The sequence below is a fragment of the Brienomyrus brachyistius genome, chromosome 2 (genome assembly GCF_023856365.1).
Source record: "Brienomyrus brachyistius isolate T26 chromosome 2, BBRACH_0.4, whole genome shotgun sequence".
In the NCBI taxonomy this organism is placed as follows: domain Eukaryota; kingdom Metazoa; phylum Chordata; class Actinopteri; order Osteoglossiformes; family Mormyridae; genus Brienomyrus; species Brienomyrus brachyistius.
In genome coordinates, this window is record NC_064534.1 from 46,106,651 (window position 1) to 46,124,073 (window position 17,423).

At 45.9% G+C, this 17,423-nt stretch overlaps 1 protein-coding gene across 2 annotated transcripts in view; it reads right to left on the minus strand.

The window, feature by feature from the left end:
* The window catches only part of mapk1 (mitogen-activated protein kinase 1), a 31,666-nt gene extending 18,383 nt beyond the window's left edge, over positions 1-13,283 (minus strand). The window contains exons 1-3 of one of the 2 annotated variants that reach the window (XM_048996786.1): positions 12,896-13,283; positions 1,820-2,002; positions 142-331 (exon numbers count right to left, since the gene is read on the minus strand). In XM_048996786.1, coding sequence (XP_048852743.1) covers positions 142-331; positions 1,820-2,002; positions 12,896-13,041 — 519 coding nt within the window. In that variant the 5' untranslated portion in view covers positions 13,042-13,283. The remainder of the gene's footprint in view (positions 1-141; positions 332-1,819; positions 2,003-12,895) is intronic. The other variant, XM_048996777.1, reaches the window with a different exon arrangement.
* Positions 13,284-17,423: the final 4,140 nt, after the last annotated feature.

Consider the following 17,423-nt stretch of genomic DNA (forward strand, 5'->3'; position numbering starts at 1 on the left):
TACATCTGCCCTCTACTGGTCTACCACTGTTATATGCATGCGGCAACCACAACCATCTGCATCTGCAGCCAAAGTTGGAACAAGACATGGGGGGGGGGGGGGTGGACAACACCAAGTTGGGGGTGGGCATGGGAGTGAGACCTTCAGATCACAGGTAGTGTTGAGGAGCAGGTTCGAGGGCTTCAGGTCACGGTGCAGCACATTGGCTGAGTGGATGTACTTCAGACCTCTCAGGATCTGGTAGAGGAAGTAGCAGATGTGGTCATTGCTAAGATGCTGCGTCTTCAGCAGCTTGTATAGGTCTGTCTCCATGAGATCCTGGACGATGTAGCTGTGGTTTGAATGTTAAGGAAACTCCAGGTGGACCAAAGTTATTATTCTCAGGACAAGGGGGGACCCTGCTGGTTAAAACAAATCATGTCTCGCATACTCCCCAGGCCTTGTCAGGGACCTGCTATATCGGCACCTCCTACAGGGCAGTTCAATACCTGCAAGTTATCCATCACACATGCGGTCCCCACCACCATCACATGACCAGCGAAACTGGGTGGATAGAGTATTAAAGTCAACAAAATCAGCCCCATTTCATCACACCATATTTGTGTGATTAATGTCTCACACTCACACACATGCACAGTGGTCATGGTATAGGTTGTTTTTCTTGCCCCTCTGTAATATCAAGCACTTTTCTTGCCTCGTGAACTATTTCTAGGATATTTTTGCACTTATGCCCCATAACTATAACGAATCTGAACTTTCTCCCCTGACCTCTCTTCGCAAAATGGTGCTTTCAGAAATAAAGCAGCCGATTAGATGATTCTCATTTATCACACCATTCTCTGTAAACTGTGTAGTGCATGAAAATCCCAGGCAGCAGGATGGCAGTTTGAGACGCGAGAACAAGCACATCTAGCAGCAACGTGTTTAAAACTACTCAGACTAAATGTCTTCGCTGACCGAATGCTTAGCCAGGCGATTGAACCTCTTCACCATGCAAGCATGCTGTACATTTTCACATGCAACCACAATATTTGCCATTTGCATTAATATACACAGTGGACATTCTTGGCTATCACCTTCATTTCATGCCACTAAACTAAATTCTTAGCTGCATCCCAGCTCCTTGACTTAAAGGCACTTATGTAGCATATTTAGCACATCCAGTACCATTAGATATATCAGTAACACACAGGCAGCAGGAAAGGCAGTCAGGGTCCTCAGTACCCGCTGCCCCCACCCCTCCTCAGTCAACCCTCCAACCTCTAAGGCCCCTATAGTCCCTCCAAACTACCCTTCAATGATGCTGCCATTTGTCCGTTTGTCTCTTCTTTTATTACATTTCCACATTCCTTAATTGCACATTTGCACTACTACTTTACAAGTTGTTGGTGTAGTCAGGTGATTTATTGACTAGATGAGTATTATGAAAACACCTTGGCACAGATACCTTGCAGGTAAGTGACGGTTTCGCATTTTACAGGATGTCAAAACCCACAGGGACGAGTGTCAGCACTTTGCCACAGGTAATTTCAATAAATCTGAACATAAAACTATTTGCTGGACTCAGGTAAATTTAATTTATTAGATGGAGATGACTGATTAAGTAAATGGCCTATTTTTATTTATTTTTTTAAGATTGATCACCACTACACCATTTACAGCCCAAATGGACTGGAAAAAGCCCCTCCCCCAAAGTTAAGTAGCAAAATGATTTAAGGTTTAACCCTGGATTTTATGATTAAGACCAAAAAGGGATCCCTTGGCCCCGTGTGGTGCAGCCCTGCCCACGCAAGCCGCCCGTACGGTAATGAGCGGATACACATCTTTCATCTGGTCGATGGAGGGGGGGCGGATGATGTCGTTGATGCCGATGATGTTCTCGTGTTTGAAGCGCAACAGGATCTTGATCTCCCTCAGGGTTCGCTGGCAGTAGGTCTGGTGCTCAAACGGGCTGATCTTCTTGATGGCCACACGGACACTGCTGTTGTGGTCGAAGGCGGAGCTGTGAAGGAGGCAGGGAACAGGGGCGAGGACGTTACCGTGATGCCTAAATATTTAGCACCGTGTGAAGGAATCATCACCGAATGCACATATACAGATGTGAGCAGAGAGCCTTACAGTATGCACGCTAATCATGTGGCTGACCACAGCCAAAATAAGACGTCTGCCTGGGTTCCAAAAAAGGCATGGTTTGCCTACAGCAGCAATGGAGTTCATAAAGTCTGCCAAAACTACTGCTTACAAAAGTACTGGAGGCCAGAAGCACGGCCATGCTGAGGTCCAGCCTGCTCCATCACTGCTGCTTTATTATGTCACTTTGTATCCCATGATGCAGCACTTCCAATTGTCAAAACCAAAGGAGTTATAACAGTCACGCTGATGCAGGGGACGGTGGAGGACACAACAGGATCTACCATGATCATCACACTACACCCACAGAGCGTCACCATCACCCAGAAACCGCCACCTTTTGTCACCATCCCAGTCACCCAGAATCCGTCACCCAGCAACACCATCACCCGGAAACCTAACACCGTTAAAGCTATCGTCAATCTGGCTCAGACAAGAACAGTAATACCAAAAACAAAAGAACTGATCCGTTTTTCCCCCAAATGCCCATTTCCTCATACAGCACAGCACCATTTAGATCTACTGGGCCCGGCTGCTCCGGGGGGGTGCACAAGGGGGGTGCATGGCTGTCTGTCGCTACATAAATACAGTCAGCGGCATTGCTGCCAGCAGAGGAACATAAAGGGCTCTGTCAACGATTCGGACTCTCACTTTGATGTGTGCATGAAACTTTGCATGCCTCTTGGGGGCAACCCTGAGTGCACACAGTGCGGGGGGGGGGGGGGGGCGCAGTTAGTTTCTGAGTAACTAAGTACCTCACTATGCCCTTTTAGCCAACACTGCAGTGTAGTACAGTGGTACCTTGGAACATGAACTTAATTCATTCCAGAAGGCTGGTCGAGTTAAGATTTGGAGCTCGACCAAATCGCATTTCCTCATAATAAATAATGCACATGAATTTAATTCGTTCCAGACCCCCAAATGATTGCCTATTTAAAGAAATCCCCCGCCCTGACTAATGATAAAAAACACTGACAATCTATATTAAAACTAATACAACATGTGACGGGGGGGGGGGGGGGGGGGGGGAAATCACGTACAAAAGCAATAAACATTTAATAAAATGACAATCCCAGACACACATGCAATACATTCAAGTCTCAAAAAGGAAATTATAGTAAGTTCTACAGTTACTCTGGTTTGCTGCTATCACTGCTCACTTTCGTAGGGACCATGATTACTGTATCACTAAATGTACTGTAGATAAAGCACTAAAAACACAGGAATACAGCTTTTGCACATCAAACTCGAAGAGGCACCGCGAAACAGAGCAATTCATAGGTATAAGCAACCCAGTAGGTCCGTTTGTCCTTGTAGACGTGTACCGTTTTCCTCGACTGAACCATTGGAGTTGAACGCGCCTCAACCTATAACAGTTTTACCAGTAATGGTCAAGTTCCAAGATTTCGGTCGAGGTACAAGTAAAAAAAAAAAAAAAAAAAAACAGATCTGATGTCAGACTTGGTCGAGTTCTACTGTACAGTGTCCTATCAAAACTAAGACCATAACTCGCCAATTCAGCAGTCAGGACTTCAAACTGACATACGAAGAAACTGAAGGCAGCCTCAGAGAGGAGAAACAGGGGGTCAGGGTGGCAGATGGGGCATGGCATCCCAAAAACAAAAGGAAAGCCGCCGCCGGGTCCTGAAATAGATGGACTCCTCACCCATCCCATCGCTGGCATGTCAACAGAGCTCAGGCAAAGAGGAACACGACACGACAACCGACAGACAGGCAGGCGTGCGTGCAGGAAGAGACTGCGGCACGAGGAGAGGAATGAAACATGGCAGACAGGCAGGCAGACAGGCAGGCAGACAGGCAGGCAGACAGGCAGGCAGGCAGGCAGGCAGGCAGGCAGGCAGGCAGGCAGACAGGCAGGAGAGATTGGGGCATGAGGAGAGGAACGAAACATGGTGACCGACAGAGACAGACAGACATCCGAGAGATTGGGTTTATGGCTGACAGGCCTGTAACACTTTCAGACACAGTAAACATACAAAGGCACAGGAACCAGCCTGTAGTACTGCAAGGATTTCAGCCATCTCCATGCTTTAGAGAAGCCTAACAAGACAAAAGGTCCAGCTTCTGCTCCTGGAAAGCAAAGCTGCAGACAGTAACGACACGCAGCGATTACGGAAACACGCCCGCGAGCAGAGCGCCAATGTCAGCGTGCCATAAATATAGCTGGCCACGTTTCGGGGGTGTCAGTATGAGAGTGGCCTCCTTACATCACCCCCTCGCATGGACAGCAAGGAAAGCGCAGGCTCTGTTGTCAAGGCAACCACAACCCAGAACAGAACCACGTAGGAGTTGTTATATAATGAAACTCCACTCGAAACCGAGTGTGAAAATAGCCATATGGAATGCTGGACAGCAACCAAGACACACGTTTTCCAGCGCTTGTGGCCAGGCTATGGCTAAAGCATTAAAGAGGTGAAAACCAAAACTGCCATTTTGATAAGACGTAAAAAGCAGGAGGCACACTGCACAGAGGAATGTCCTCAGAGAGTACAGGAGGTTCTTGCACAAATCGTCTTCTTTTTTCACATTCAATGATTTCTCAAGTTCATGGGGAAACATTCAGTGGGCAGGACGAACAAACTGGGGGAGAAAATCCTAGTGTAGTTCGTACCATGATAATGGGAAGCAATATAAAAATACACCATATTTCACATATGCAATAAATACACTGCAAACTATGAGATCAGACTTTCACAGCCATTTTTTTTTTCCAAAAAAATAAAAAAAAAAAAGGTATTTTTTTGGCTAAGCTGAATCTCATGGCCACATTCATACGTCGATACTTTAATGGCGCTTAACGCTTTAGACACAAATATCGGTAAGACGGCTGGAGGGAAACATTGAGTAACGCACAGGGCTGTCTGAGGAGCGCTCTTCCCGCCAACAGACTCTCCTGCAGCAGCGAGTGGAACAGGCACATTTCCTGCCGCGGCTGAGAGAAAAGCAAAGCATGACGCTGACAGGGGGAGGTGGGTCCAGACCAACATTCTGTTTCAACCAACCAGGCAAGTATAAATAATCACGATCAGAATACTCAACTGGTCGCTTGAAACGAAAACTCTCTGGACCTGAACTACCCAGCTCTGCCAAAGCAGGGTACACCTGAGGCAAGGCACCGATTCAGCCAGACGGCATTCTGTTCAAATACGGTACACAAACAGGGCAAGTGCAGGCATTAAAAAACTCAGAGGGCCCCCCCCCAATGGTAACCAGCACCCCCCCTTAGCTGTCTAAGAGTCACAGCATGGTATAGGGTGGGGAGAAAAAAAAATGTAAAAAAAATTTTTTTTTTTAAATCAGGGAAGCTGTCCGAGGCTTCACATTGCCACAAACGTGCGTAGTTATGCAACAGGTGGTTGCTATAGTGAGTAAAATAGGGGGAGGGGACATGGGCACTGCTGGCCCACTGCTGGGCTTCTCCAGCACCAAGTGAAACGGGCTGTCACAGTGGGCAGGTCACACCTTACACGAGCTGGCACTGACCCGGGTGCAAGCTGATGAGGTCACCAGATTAATGGGGGGGGGGGGGGGTAACAGCTGGGAGTCCATGAGGCTCAGACAGAGGGCATGTGGATTTCAGTGCCTGGCTCTGCCAGCAACATCCAGACAGGAGGACAGGGAGGCAGGCAAAGGAGAGGAGGATCACCACTGGGAGATGGGGGGGAGGGGAGGAGCAGATTACCAGGGGGGAACAGACACACACCTGCACAATGCTTACTGAATTACTCTAGGTGCTGCAGTTCCAATGGTGCATGCGGCCACACCCACGCACACACACACCGCAGTAAGTCACACCCCATGATCACACGCCCAAACACAGAGGCCCTTGCGAGGCACTGCCAGGTCAAGCCGAGAACACGATACAGTACAGCATGTTTCTCGTGGGCTGTCAGGAGTTAGAGTAGATCTGCAGTACAAAAACCAACCCAACACAAAGTGACAGGTACCCTGTGCTAATAGAGAGAGGAGGAGAAAGAACCAGCACTGATGGAGCAGGGCCCCAACTACCGAGGGCTCCAACGACACCTCACTCACCAGCTCGCTTCCATACTCATCCTAAACAAAATGTGTCCTTCATTCAGCTGATTGTCTGTACAGTGAGCGATGTAATGAGAGCAGCAGAGAGGACGACGGGCAGGAGTGTGTGCACACGCGGCGCACGACGGCTAAACATGTCTTTATGGGGACCGCTCATTCATTTCTATGGGGAAAATGCTAATGCTAACTATGACAACTTTAACCCCCACCCTGCCCTAACCTTAACCATAAGTAACCAAGCAAAATATGAGTTTTTGCATTAATAGTTTTTTCATTGCAGTCACAGATTTTTATTAAACTAACATTTAAAAAAAAAAAAAAAAAAAAACATTAAAAATACGGGTATTCATCACATTCTGGGGACATTGTGTCCCCATAAAGTAACACTAACACACACACACACACACACACACACACACACACACACACACACACACACACACACACACACACACACACACACACACACACACACACACACACACACACACACACACACACACACACACACACACGGCAGGTAGGGATAGCAGTAGTTTTATTATCTATGTTTGTTAAAGAAATTAAGATTTGACACGTCAGGGCTGTCGGATTGCAGCCTCCCTTCCCAGCCTCTCAGATACGGGCTGGCTGACGACAGCAAGCCGCGCAGGAGCCCACAGCACCATGGTTACCGCAGAAACGGATCCCACGCCAGAACGAGCAGCATGGCGGAGACCTGGCGCGGCGAGTGGCGAGCGAGTGAGCGGCGAGTGAAAAGGAGAGAGAGCACTCTCACTCAGTAAGTGGGTGCCGAGACTGGCCAAGAAGGGGGGGGGCATAAACTCCAAAACCTTACACAATCACACCATTAGACCGAGAATGAAGAATTTCCTCAGAAATATGCCCGGAGCACCTGAAGCCCCCCCCAGACAGAGGCCATGGACTCCGTCCCTGGGGGAGGGGACCATCAAGTCATGCATTCCATGTGGTAACCTTCACGGGCCTTTTGATGTTCTCACTTCAAGGGGGTGTGATGGACGATCTCATGATAGCAACATCGCTTCAGATTCATAGCCACCACCCCCCCAAGCAGGAAATGCATGGCCAGGAATGTGGATTTGTCAACCATATATTTGTGAGCAGGATCTGCCAATCCCACTCAATTTTACACTGAACTTAATATGCTTTATAATGCAACAGAATTTATCAGGGTGCAGCAAGAAAGCGTATACTTTAGGAACAGGTAAAAATATATTATATTTTAGTGGCTTTTGTGCTAATTCATGCTTCTACTCTCAGAAACCCTACAGAGCATCCTGCAGATGAAGGCATTAGCAGGAAGGCTAATTAGCAAGAGTGTAACGGCCCACGTATTTGTACCGAAATTTTTCAGATCGGTATGAACGCAGGTGTGTTTCCCCCGAGCAAATTTGGAAAATTGATGGAGCGGCGCTGCTACACACTTCCTTACGTGAAGCTGATGGATTCTAGTGCGAATGCAGTACAGATCAGGAAAAGTTACCTTTCTAAATGGGCATCTTACTGGATATTTAACTTTTATTAACTTGAGACTTGAAAATATTTATTTTGATTTACTTTTAGAGTAATTTTTTTTTAATTAGTTGGTTTTTATCAGTTATCCCTGCTGTACTGAAAACATATCCAAAATGTTTGGTCCACTCCAAAAGCGAGGTATGTACTGAACTGTGACTTTTGTTACACCCCTACCTGAAAAGGGGAAACGATGAGCCTCCAGTAACTCCTGCAGAACATCTCCGGCTTCCGCCAGGACTCCCTAGACACTCGCTCGGTGTCGTTACCCTCTAACAAGGGGATCAGCGGCTCACAGAGGCTGCCGGGGACATCAAGGACAGCGTGCTAGGGGCGGAGTCAAAACGAGCACACACCCACATCACAGGACCAGTGTAACCATGGAGACCAAGGAGGGTAGGGAAGTTTCCCTGAACACAAACCAAGTACAGAGCAGGGTGATGGGTAAAGGCCAAGCGACCATCACATGACAAAGTCAATGATATCACTGCTCCCCCCCTACATAGTACCCAGGCATTTCCCGTTTATTTAATCCCCAAAAGGATAAAGAAGTTTCCATGACTATCATTAATATTAAATACCACGGACCAACCTTGCAAAGTCGTAAGTATATATAGAGATATCCTATGAAAATTAGCACACTCAAATCTTACCACCAAATGGCTACCATGCTGAGACACACTGGACCTCACAAGGGCACAGGAGCTAATCTGATTTTCTTTGCAACATTCAGACGACGAGAACGAACACATGCGATAGTCAGGCCTCCTTTAGCTGCTCAGGCAGTGCGCCTCCCAGTGAGGGCAGCTGCTCAAAGCAGAGTCACTCTGCCTAGCACATCGAGAGCCAGGGACGAGTCCAAAAACTGAGGATTATAAAGCAAAAACGGCAGACCATCAGAGTACCTGCTACACGAAACCTGACGCCCGGTCTGGCGGCTGGGCCTCAAGGCGGAGAGCGTTCGGCAGCGGTAACATTAAACTGCGCTTTAGGTGCATTTATTTAGCTCGGGGTCTTAAATGGAAACTCCTCCGCGACGTGTCTGCATTCCTACATCATGGTATCACCGCGGCACAAGGCCTCAACGCCCAAGCTGGGCCTTGAGGAGAACAGGCTCAGGGCGCAAAACAAACACGGGCTAATTACTAAAAGAAGAGAATGGTTTTCTTTTAGGGAGCGAGGTTGGGGAGAGGAGGGGGGTGCACTTTTGCTCAGTGAGGTGGGAGATTGTTAAGCGAGCCAGAAAAGGCGACGTTCTGCCAAAGGTCCTCGCTGCTGAGCAGATCCGAAACACTGGGGCTCGCTTCCTGATCCGACAAGGGCCCAAAAAGGAAGTCTGGGCAGAATCCACCTTGCAGAACGCCGGGAGGCTCTCCGACGCAGGTGCTGAGCACAGCTGATGGGGGAAGGTGAGAATGAAAAGGGAAAAGAAAGGAAAGAGACAGACAATCGATTCAGTGGAGCAAAATGCCAGGACTCACGCTAAAGTCCCTTTCAAAGGCTAACAGACTACGCTGTCGTATCACCTCACAGCCATTATCACCTACACTATCATTCAGGAGAAAACATGGCAGATTCCACCGCTGTCCCCCACACAGGCAGCTACAGATTTTGCCTTTTTGTCAGGGGGGGCTGATATCCTGATTTAATCTATAAACCTAGAGCAGCTGCAGAAAGCGGCAGAGACATCTTCTCATTTTCCTTCTTCATCACCGCCGCTTACTGGCTGAGGAACACTCAGGAGAAAGAAGTCCAGGGCGCAATGTAAAGGAATCAGGCTCGACGCAACCTAACCCCCCACTGGGAGATTACAGCCGGTGGCGAGCCGCCGGGCCCCACAGCGAATCTGCTCCCCCTTCAGTGCACTCAGCCATTCAGCGGCCATGTGAGAGCCGTGGCGTTAGAGCCAGGGATGAGATCACCCCCCGACACACATACTGGAGAGCGCCATCCATGGCAACAGATGGAGCGCGACACGGGCTCCCGCGCCGACGCAAATGAGAGATTTCTGAATGAACAGCCCCCGCCTGCGGATAGCAGAAATGTGAGGACACAGACGGGCTGCACGCGCAGGGGCTGTGCAGCCACGCTCGCTGTAACATTAAACAGGCTGCAGCATTACGTGGCGATAGACAGTCACAAGCACGGCCCTCTGTAAGCTTTTAAATGACATCTGGGTACCGTTTAATGATGCGCACATTCACCTAGTCCTGCATGACACTATACACAGTGGAAGCTGGGTATTCTTTGTTTAGGAAAAACAGAATTTAACACAAAAACAGAAATTAGACACTGAATTTTCAAAACATTATAATGAACAAATAAGGACAACTGTTTACCTACCATGCACCTAAACTAACCATTATCTCGTCGAGCAAGAAGCAGACCCTGGCCTTGAACTTAAAATGCAGCGTAATCGCAGACTCTGAATGCGATTGACAATAATCAGAGCACGGAGAAAGCTCTCCCCACAGACGTCCATTAAGAGCCATTCAGAAATACTGATAAGGAATAACATCTTAGCAACCAAGTATGGAAACCATTTTCCACTCTGGTAAGGGGAAGGGGATTTACTGAGATCATTGCCGAGAGTAATAGGGGTTTAAATCATTATAGCCTTACAAAACAAAATGCTATGTTAAATATTACATACACCTCTCCATGTAATCAATACACTGCAAGTCCAGGAATCTGTAGCATACCAGGCTAAAATCTAGCAGGAGGAGCTGTGAAATTTCCATACCAATTATAAATGCAGCCTTCAGTCTAGAACCGCGTGTGCTTATGCTGAGTGGGCGTTACAGTACTTTGCAACAGGAAAAAAAAAATGTTTTTCACACTCAGAAGCGGTGGAGCAATCCAGTGCCAGGCAGACTTACACACTGATATCGAGCAAATCAGCAGTTAAAGTTTCCCCACGGTCGGCCCAGGACTGCTGAAAACATTTCATAACTTGTCAACAGTTTGCAGTGACTTTCGATAATGCAGTGTCCTTGTGACCGAGCCGGCAGTGTTAAAATTGACACTCTCGGGTGTTAAACGCTCCAAACACCTGCTGTGCTGCAGACACCACTTACAAATGAATAAGCCCACTCAAGGCACAACTTTTTAAGATACATCAAAGCCCCCTACCTGCCATATTGTGGGTAACGACAATGAGATCTCAGGTGAAACAGATTAATGAGATGCTCTACTCAGCACTCCTGGAACTGTAAAAATCATCTATTTAAGACACCTACAGAAAACAGCACAGCACAGGTATTACCCTAAAATACAGGGCTTAAATTTGCAAATTAAACTATACATGCATGTTCACCCTATATCAGTCTATAATAATGATGTATTGTGATTTCCCATAGAAACGGCCAGTAACAAATACCAGTGAAATCATCTAAAAATCGTGGCCTAAGAGCGAGCCGGTTCAAAAGGCACATAAAACGCACAAACATCAGTAAATTAACAATTGTTTAAATTTATGCATGAATCGAACGTTTCCACTAGACTGAACACTGCTTGTTGCTAGCATGACAGTATGAAACATTTTACTATCATCTAACACCAGATGATTCACTGGAAATCCAGGATTTAAAAAAAATGGAAAGGACCAGCAAAGACTTAACACATGTGGTGCACAAACCGCACAATTTCTGTTCTGCACCGATATCCCACGCATCAGGGTGGATGCATCCCAAAATGACTGAAGGTGACACTTCTCATAAAAACAGCTCAGTTTTTTCCAAGTATATGCAATATGCCATTTCCCCAGTGGAAGGCAAATAGGAAACATTAATATTAGCTTTAATATTTACAGATGGAATTCTCCATTTTTTTGCAGTTAATATAATACAAGTTAAGCGCAATAAATTACTTTAAAGTCACATTCAACGCTCTGGTTTTTGTGCCTACTTGACAGGGACAGCCATTTCTTGGTATACATATCACTGCAACATCAAAGATCTTTAACAAACCTCTTATTAGAGATGGAAATTAAGGCGACATACATGTCATGTTCTCATTTTAAAATCACAGAAACGAAACCTTAGAAATACTAGCACAGGTAGGCAAACTGAATATTGAAAGATTCCATTCAAGCAGCAGTTCGGTTAACAGCAACATTTTTTGGCAACAGTAAAGCTTAAATTGAATCATGGGCATTTAACAGAGGACCTGCCAGAATGATAAACCCAAAGGCGTTTCCAGATCCACGAAAAACATGAAGCGTACAATTGCAATGATGGCATTTCGCATTTTCACTCGTATAGTAATTTAATAAACAATTTAACAAGCGGAATCATTCGGTGCAAATGCCGCGATCGCATGTCCGGTGCGTGTAATGCCTGGATGTGATCGCACGTGCGTTGTGTCTGATGGCTGGATGCTCCGCAAAGTCCTTCGCAAGCCCTGTTCTCAGCACCCACGCCCCCGGCACTGGGCATCATCCTGCTTACACCGCCACAGGGCCCATGTTTTTTTCTGATTAAGATAACAATGAATTTTAAAAAAAAGGTTTCCCAGCCTTTGTGTTTGTAATGAATGACCTGTAGTACTAAATCTATACTTCATGATCTACAACCGTTACCTTCTTATTCGGCGATCGGTACTGGTACGCTTGGAAACGCACCCTGGCTCGATCACTCATTAATTAAACGTATTAAGTGTCATTAGGACAAGCACAAACCCGCTTCTGAAACGCAACACGTATCAATGACACCGTGTTCTGTCTTTACATGCTCCGAGAGCGGATACAAGCAGTTTACCTGCAATGCGTTTCGACCTTACAGAGCAAATGGATTTTTTAACTGTAGCTAATTCACTGATTACTTTAACACGCCCCCATGAGGGAGAAAAATCCCTCCACCCAACGACTAGCAAGCCGCGTGAAGACTAAAAACAAGACAAGGATGTTACACGTAAGCAAACGGATTCATCTACATGTGGAGAAACTGCGGTGTTTAACTAGTTCAAATGTCAAGCGTCTCCAATGGCGATCAACAAGTAAGCAGGAGACTGCAAAGTAACCAGCGGAAGGACACACGGGCGGCGGGGCAACTACTCAGCGCTGAACTACATGGCGATCTGGGATTGCTGGCATCTTTAAGTTAAGAGGCAATGCTTCATTGAAACTATTCCGATCATCTTGTTTTGTAGTACAAACACGGGATCAGTAACTTACCACACCATGCCGTAGGCGCCCTCGCCAATGTACGACAGGTTGCTGTAACGGGGACCGACATCGAAGACCTGCCCGCGGACCAGCTCGGCACCCGATCCCGGGTTGGAGGCGTCACCAACAGGAGCCGATACCGCAGCTGTCGCCATTGTGAAAACGGGCTACTCGCACGAATGTGCTAAAGGCTAAATTAAATCAAGCTGCAGCTAAATGAGGGTATCGAAGAAAGTAGCTCCGGCGGAAAAGTCGGCTGAAACTCTCGAGCCTGCTCAACGCCTAAAACTATGGAAAAGGGGGGGGGGAGTAGGCGGACGCACGAAGGTTCACTTCCCAGCTGGTCTGGAGCAGCACATCCGCAGACTGCGGCAGGCACGGCAGCCAGTGATACTGCAGGAAATAGCGGCGGTTGTCACGTGACTCACAGGACACCCAGTCACGTGATAGGGCGGGCCTCACGCCTACGTTACGCTCATTCGCGTCGTACAGATTCGCTGCCAGACATGAGTCGCATTCGAGTACCGTGCAGGTAAGTCATGCCCGCAAGTAGCTGCTTTTTTCTCCCAGTAGTGCTATATTTACTTACTAGACGTGCATGCAGACGACTCTAATTACTATTATGAACATTAAATTTGCAATGTGAACCTGATCTGCATCACAGGTACTACAGTAGTGCTATTGTTTGTAATACAACAGTCAACTGTGGGTTGTTGGAAATTTTATCGGAATTCCTTTTAGGATTTTATTTTTGAGTACAAAATTTTATCATTAAATATTTATCGATTTATTTTCTTTGTAACATTTTATTTGTAACTTTCTGACGTTTTTATTCCAGTGTACTATGTCTTGCTTTTATTTGTAAATGGTGGGGAGAAAATGTTGTTTAATCAGGAAATTAAAAATTCGAAGCAAGTGGATATTTTACTCTGTATATTAATATGTGTCTCTGCACTTAACCATTGGAACGAAAATGTTTATTTTTTTGAAGCAGAGAATATCAAGGAACGCTATAATCGGGCAGGAAGACCTTGGTCCAAAATGTTTCTATCTGATCTCTGTTCTGAGTAAGCATACTTGTCATTACCAAAGAATGTTTTTTTTGTGTGTGTGTGCCGCATTTACAATTTAGAGAAAAAAAATCAAAGCATAATTTGGAAGATTATGTATTTTGATATTTTTGGTAATTGTATCAAGAACGTAAGGGTATCTACAGATATTAATCTGAATATTTGATTACCGTTAGCAGCTATCTGGCACTGAAACCATGGTTATATAATTTCTGTATACCTTTCTCGCTTTCATTTCTATGCTGTGAAATGTGCCCTTGATAATTAACCGTTCATATGATTTTTTTTCAGTATTAAATTTATTAAAAATTAATTACTCTTTGTAGTTTAGAACCACTTTTTGACATTACCTAAAAACTTCTTTCATAACTTAAATGAATAAATTCTTGAATCATCCATCCATGAAGTCGTCTGATTTCCAAATGCACTTATCCAGTACGCTGCCATAGGATGATTTTATAATTTAATCCCAAATTTGTCAACTACAGGAATTTATCCTCAGTTTACAAACATGCCATTGATTTGTTCATCTCATATATCACACACTTGTACTGTCAAGACTCAGCATGGAGAAACTGATGATCATAATCCTGTACCGGCGCTGCATATTCTCCTTGTGTCACGTGGGTTTCTGCAGTCCAGAGATGTGCTGTTTGATGTCTCTCGATTGTCCATCATGTATGACTGTATGCGTATGTGACTGTCGTTGGCCTGGCATCCTATTCATGGGATACCTCAGCCCTGGAAAGGCCTTTGACAGGCTCTTGCACCGCTGCCACCACCCCCAACCCTGGCCAGGATAAGCAGCTGGAGGGAGGATGGATGGATGGATGGACGGACCTTTAAGTTGTGGAGCACAGAGTAGATCATCCCTCTCAATTGGAAGCCTCATCATCCATCTACATGCAGTCCCAGGCTCTTATGACAACATTCCAAGAAAGACAAGCAGCTCTGAAGGGAAAGGGTGGCAGAAGCCCATCTTTGCTGATTGATATTTATATACTGTTAGGTGCTTCTGGTGTTTTGTCCACCCCCTGTATATCACAGCGGGGGGGGGGGGGGACAAAGTGTATTTTCAGGTTGAAACACCTTCTAACTTTTTAAGTGTGATATCAGTAACAGCCTTGGACATTACGACAGTATTTCCGAAAAGTGTGGCTTTCTTGTAAAGCACCTTCCCTGTTAATGTGATGTTCTCTTGTCCTGCAGCGTATTAGCATGGCATTATCTGCAACATCCTTTCTGCTGGGCTGTTCCCTGGTTGCCAAATATGACCGTCGGTCTCATTTCTGCCCCTTGTCATTCTTGACAAGGCATGCTAATAAAATATCATTTTATGCTAATGCTAATAGAAAAGCAGTGTTATGTAATAAAATGAGAATAAAGTGTCAACCAATGTATTCATAGTAAATCTCACACAAAAGGTAAGAAGGGAGTATGTTTCTTTATAACTCTTTCATCTGGTAATTGCCATCCATATATATTCATATCATTATACAAGTACACAGTATGCATTTCAAATGGCTACACTAGAACTTTTTTGATAAATGCATGTTCTGTTGTTGCTACGGTAACCTACATGAGAGCGTGTTGTAATTTCCACCAACAAAACACTCTTTTCTCTTACTTTTCTCTAAAAGCTTATAATTTATGCTCATCTCAAATAGTTATTCAATGAAACACAGCTGTGGTGGTTTGGGGTCCAACTTATTCTCCTTGAACATTTAATCTTATTAGTGGTTTATAACTTAAAAACCATAAAAATTAAGTTAAGAAAATGTCCATCCCTTTATGACTACAGTGTACCCAGCTTCTAATGGCTGCTTTTAGTAGCTTGGTTTCTTGAACATGACAATGAGTTCATTGTTCTCAAATGGCCTCCAGTTAACAGATCTCAATGCAATACAGCACCTATGGTGGAACAGGAATCCAATACAGCACCTATGGTGGAACAGGAATCTAATAGAAGACCTATGGGGGAACAGGAATCCAATACAGCACGTATGGGATGTGGTGGAAAGGGAGATTCACATCATGAAAGTGCAGCCAACAATATCTGCAGCATCTGCTTGATGCTGTCATGTCAACTTGGACTAATGTCTCTTAGGAATGTTCCAAGCACCTTGTTGAATCTATGCCACAAAGAATTAAGGCAGTTCTGAATGCAAAAGGGGATCCATCATGGTGCTAGCAAAATGGAACCTTGCTGATGGTAATACTGCACTGATCCTGCTGTCAATCTCCTGCTACATTTTTCCCTCACTCATGAACAGGACCCGAGATACTGAAACTTGTCCTTAAACTTGAAGCAGTAACTCATCACCCACCAGGAGAGGGCAATCCAGCCTTTTCCAGTTGAGAATCACAGCCTCAGATTTGAAGATGCTGATCCTCAGCCCAGCTGCCGGATACTCAGTTGCAAACCAGCCCAGGGCACACTGGAGGTCACTACTCGATGAAGACAAAAGGATCACATCATCCAACAAAAGAAGCGATCCTGAGGCCGCCAAACCAGACCCCCTCTGCCCCTCGGCTATGCCCTCCTCACAAACATTTTGAACAGAACCGGTGACAAAGGGCAACCTAACACAAGTCTGACTTACTGCTGGCAATGCGGACCAAGCTCTTGCTCTGTTTGTAAAGGGATCTGATGACCCTCAACAACAGACCCCATTCTTCCAAAGCACCCCCCCCCCCCCCCCCCCCCCCCCCCCCCCCCCCGGGACACCATGAGGGTCATATGCCTTCCAAGCCCACAAAAAAAAAACATGTAGACTGGTTGGACAGACTCCCATGAACCTTCCAGTATCCTTGTGAGGGTGAAGAGCTGGTCCAGTGTTCCACGGCCATGACGGAATCTGCATTGCTCTTCCTGAATCCGAGGTCCAACTAACAGGCCCCTGAAGTTGGAACACACCCTCCAGTTCCCTTTCTTAAGGATTGGCAGACTGGGGTGTTGGTCCCAATCCAGAAGTACTATCTCCAATCTCCACACAATGTCGAAGGGGTGTGTCGGCCCTTACCACTGAAGAGTTTTTTTTAGATTTTTTTCAGTCACTGGTACACTCAGGAGGGCGCAACCATCCCCTGACCCCACCCCCCGTGCCTCCATGGTTGAAAAAAACGTTGTTAAAGTACCCTCTTGAGCGGCAAAAACACCACTATTGAAAAAAAAACAGAGTACCACCTAGGGCGTCCCATTCTTGTGAGACACATGATGTACCCAAGAAAATGTGATAAAGTGTCTTAATGAGAGCCCTTCTAGTGGAGAAAATGCGATGCAGTACCCTATAGGGTACACTTACAATGGCCTAAGCCAGGGCTGCTCAATCGTGGTCTTGGGGGGCCAGAACCCAGCACAATTTGCAGATTTACCTGCTGAAACATACCTGCTAAAGCTGGTAATTAGCTAATTAAGGTGTATTCCAGCTGGGAAATTGCACCTTATCGACACCCTTCCAGTGGAA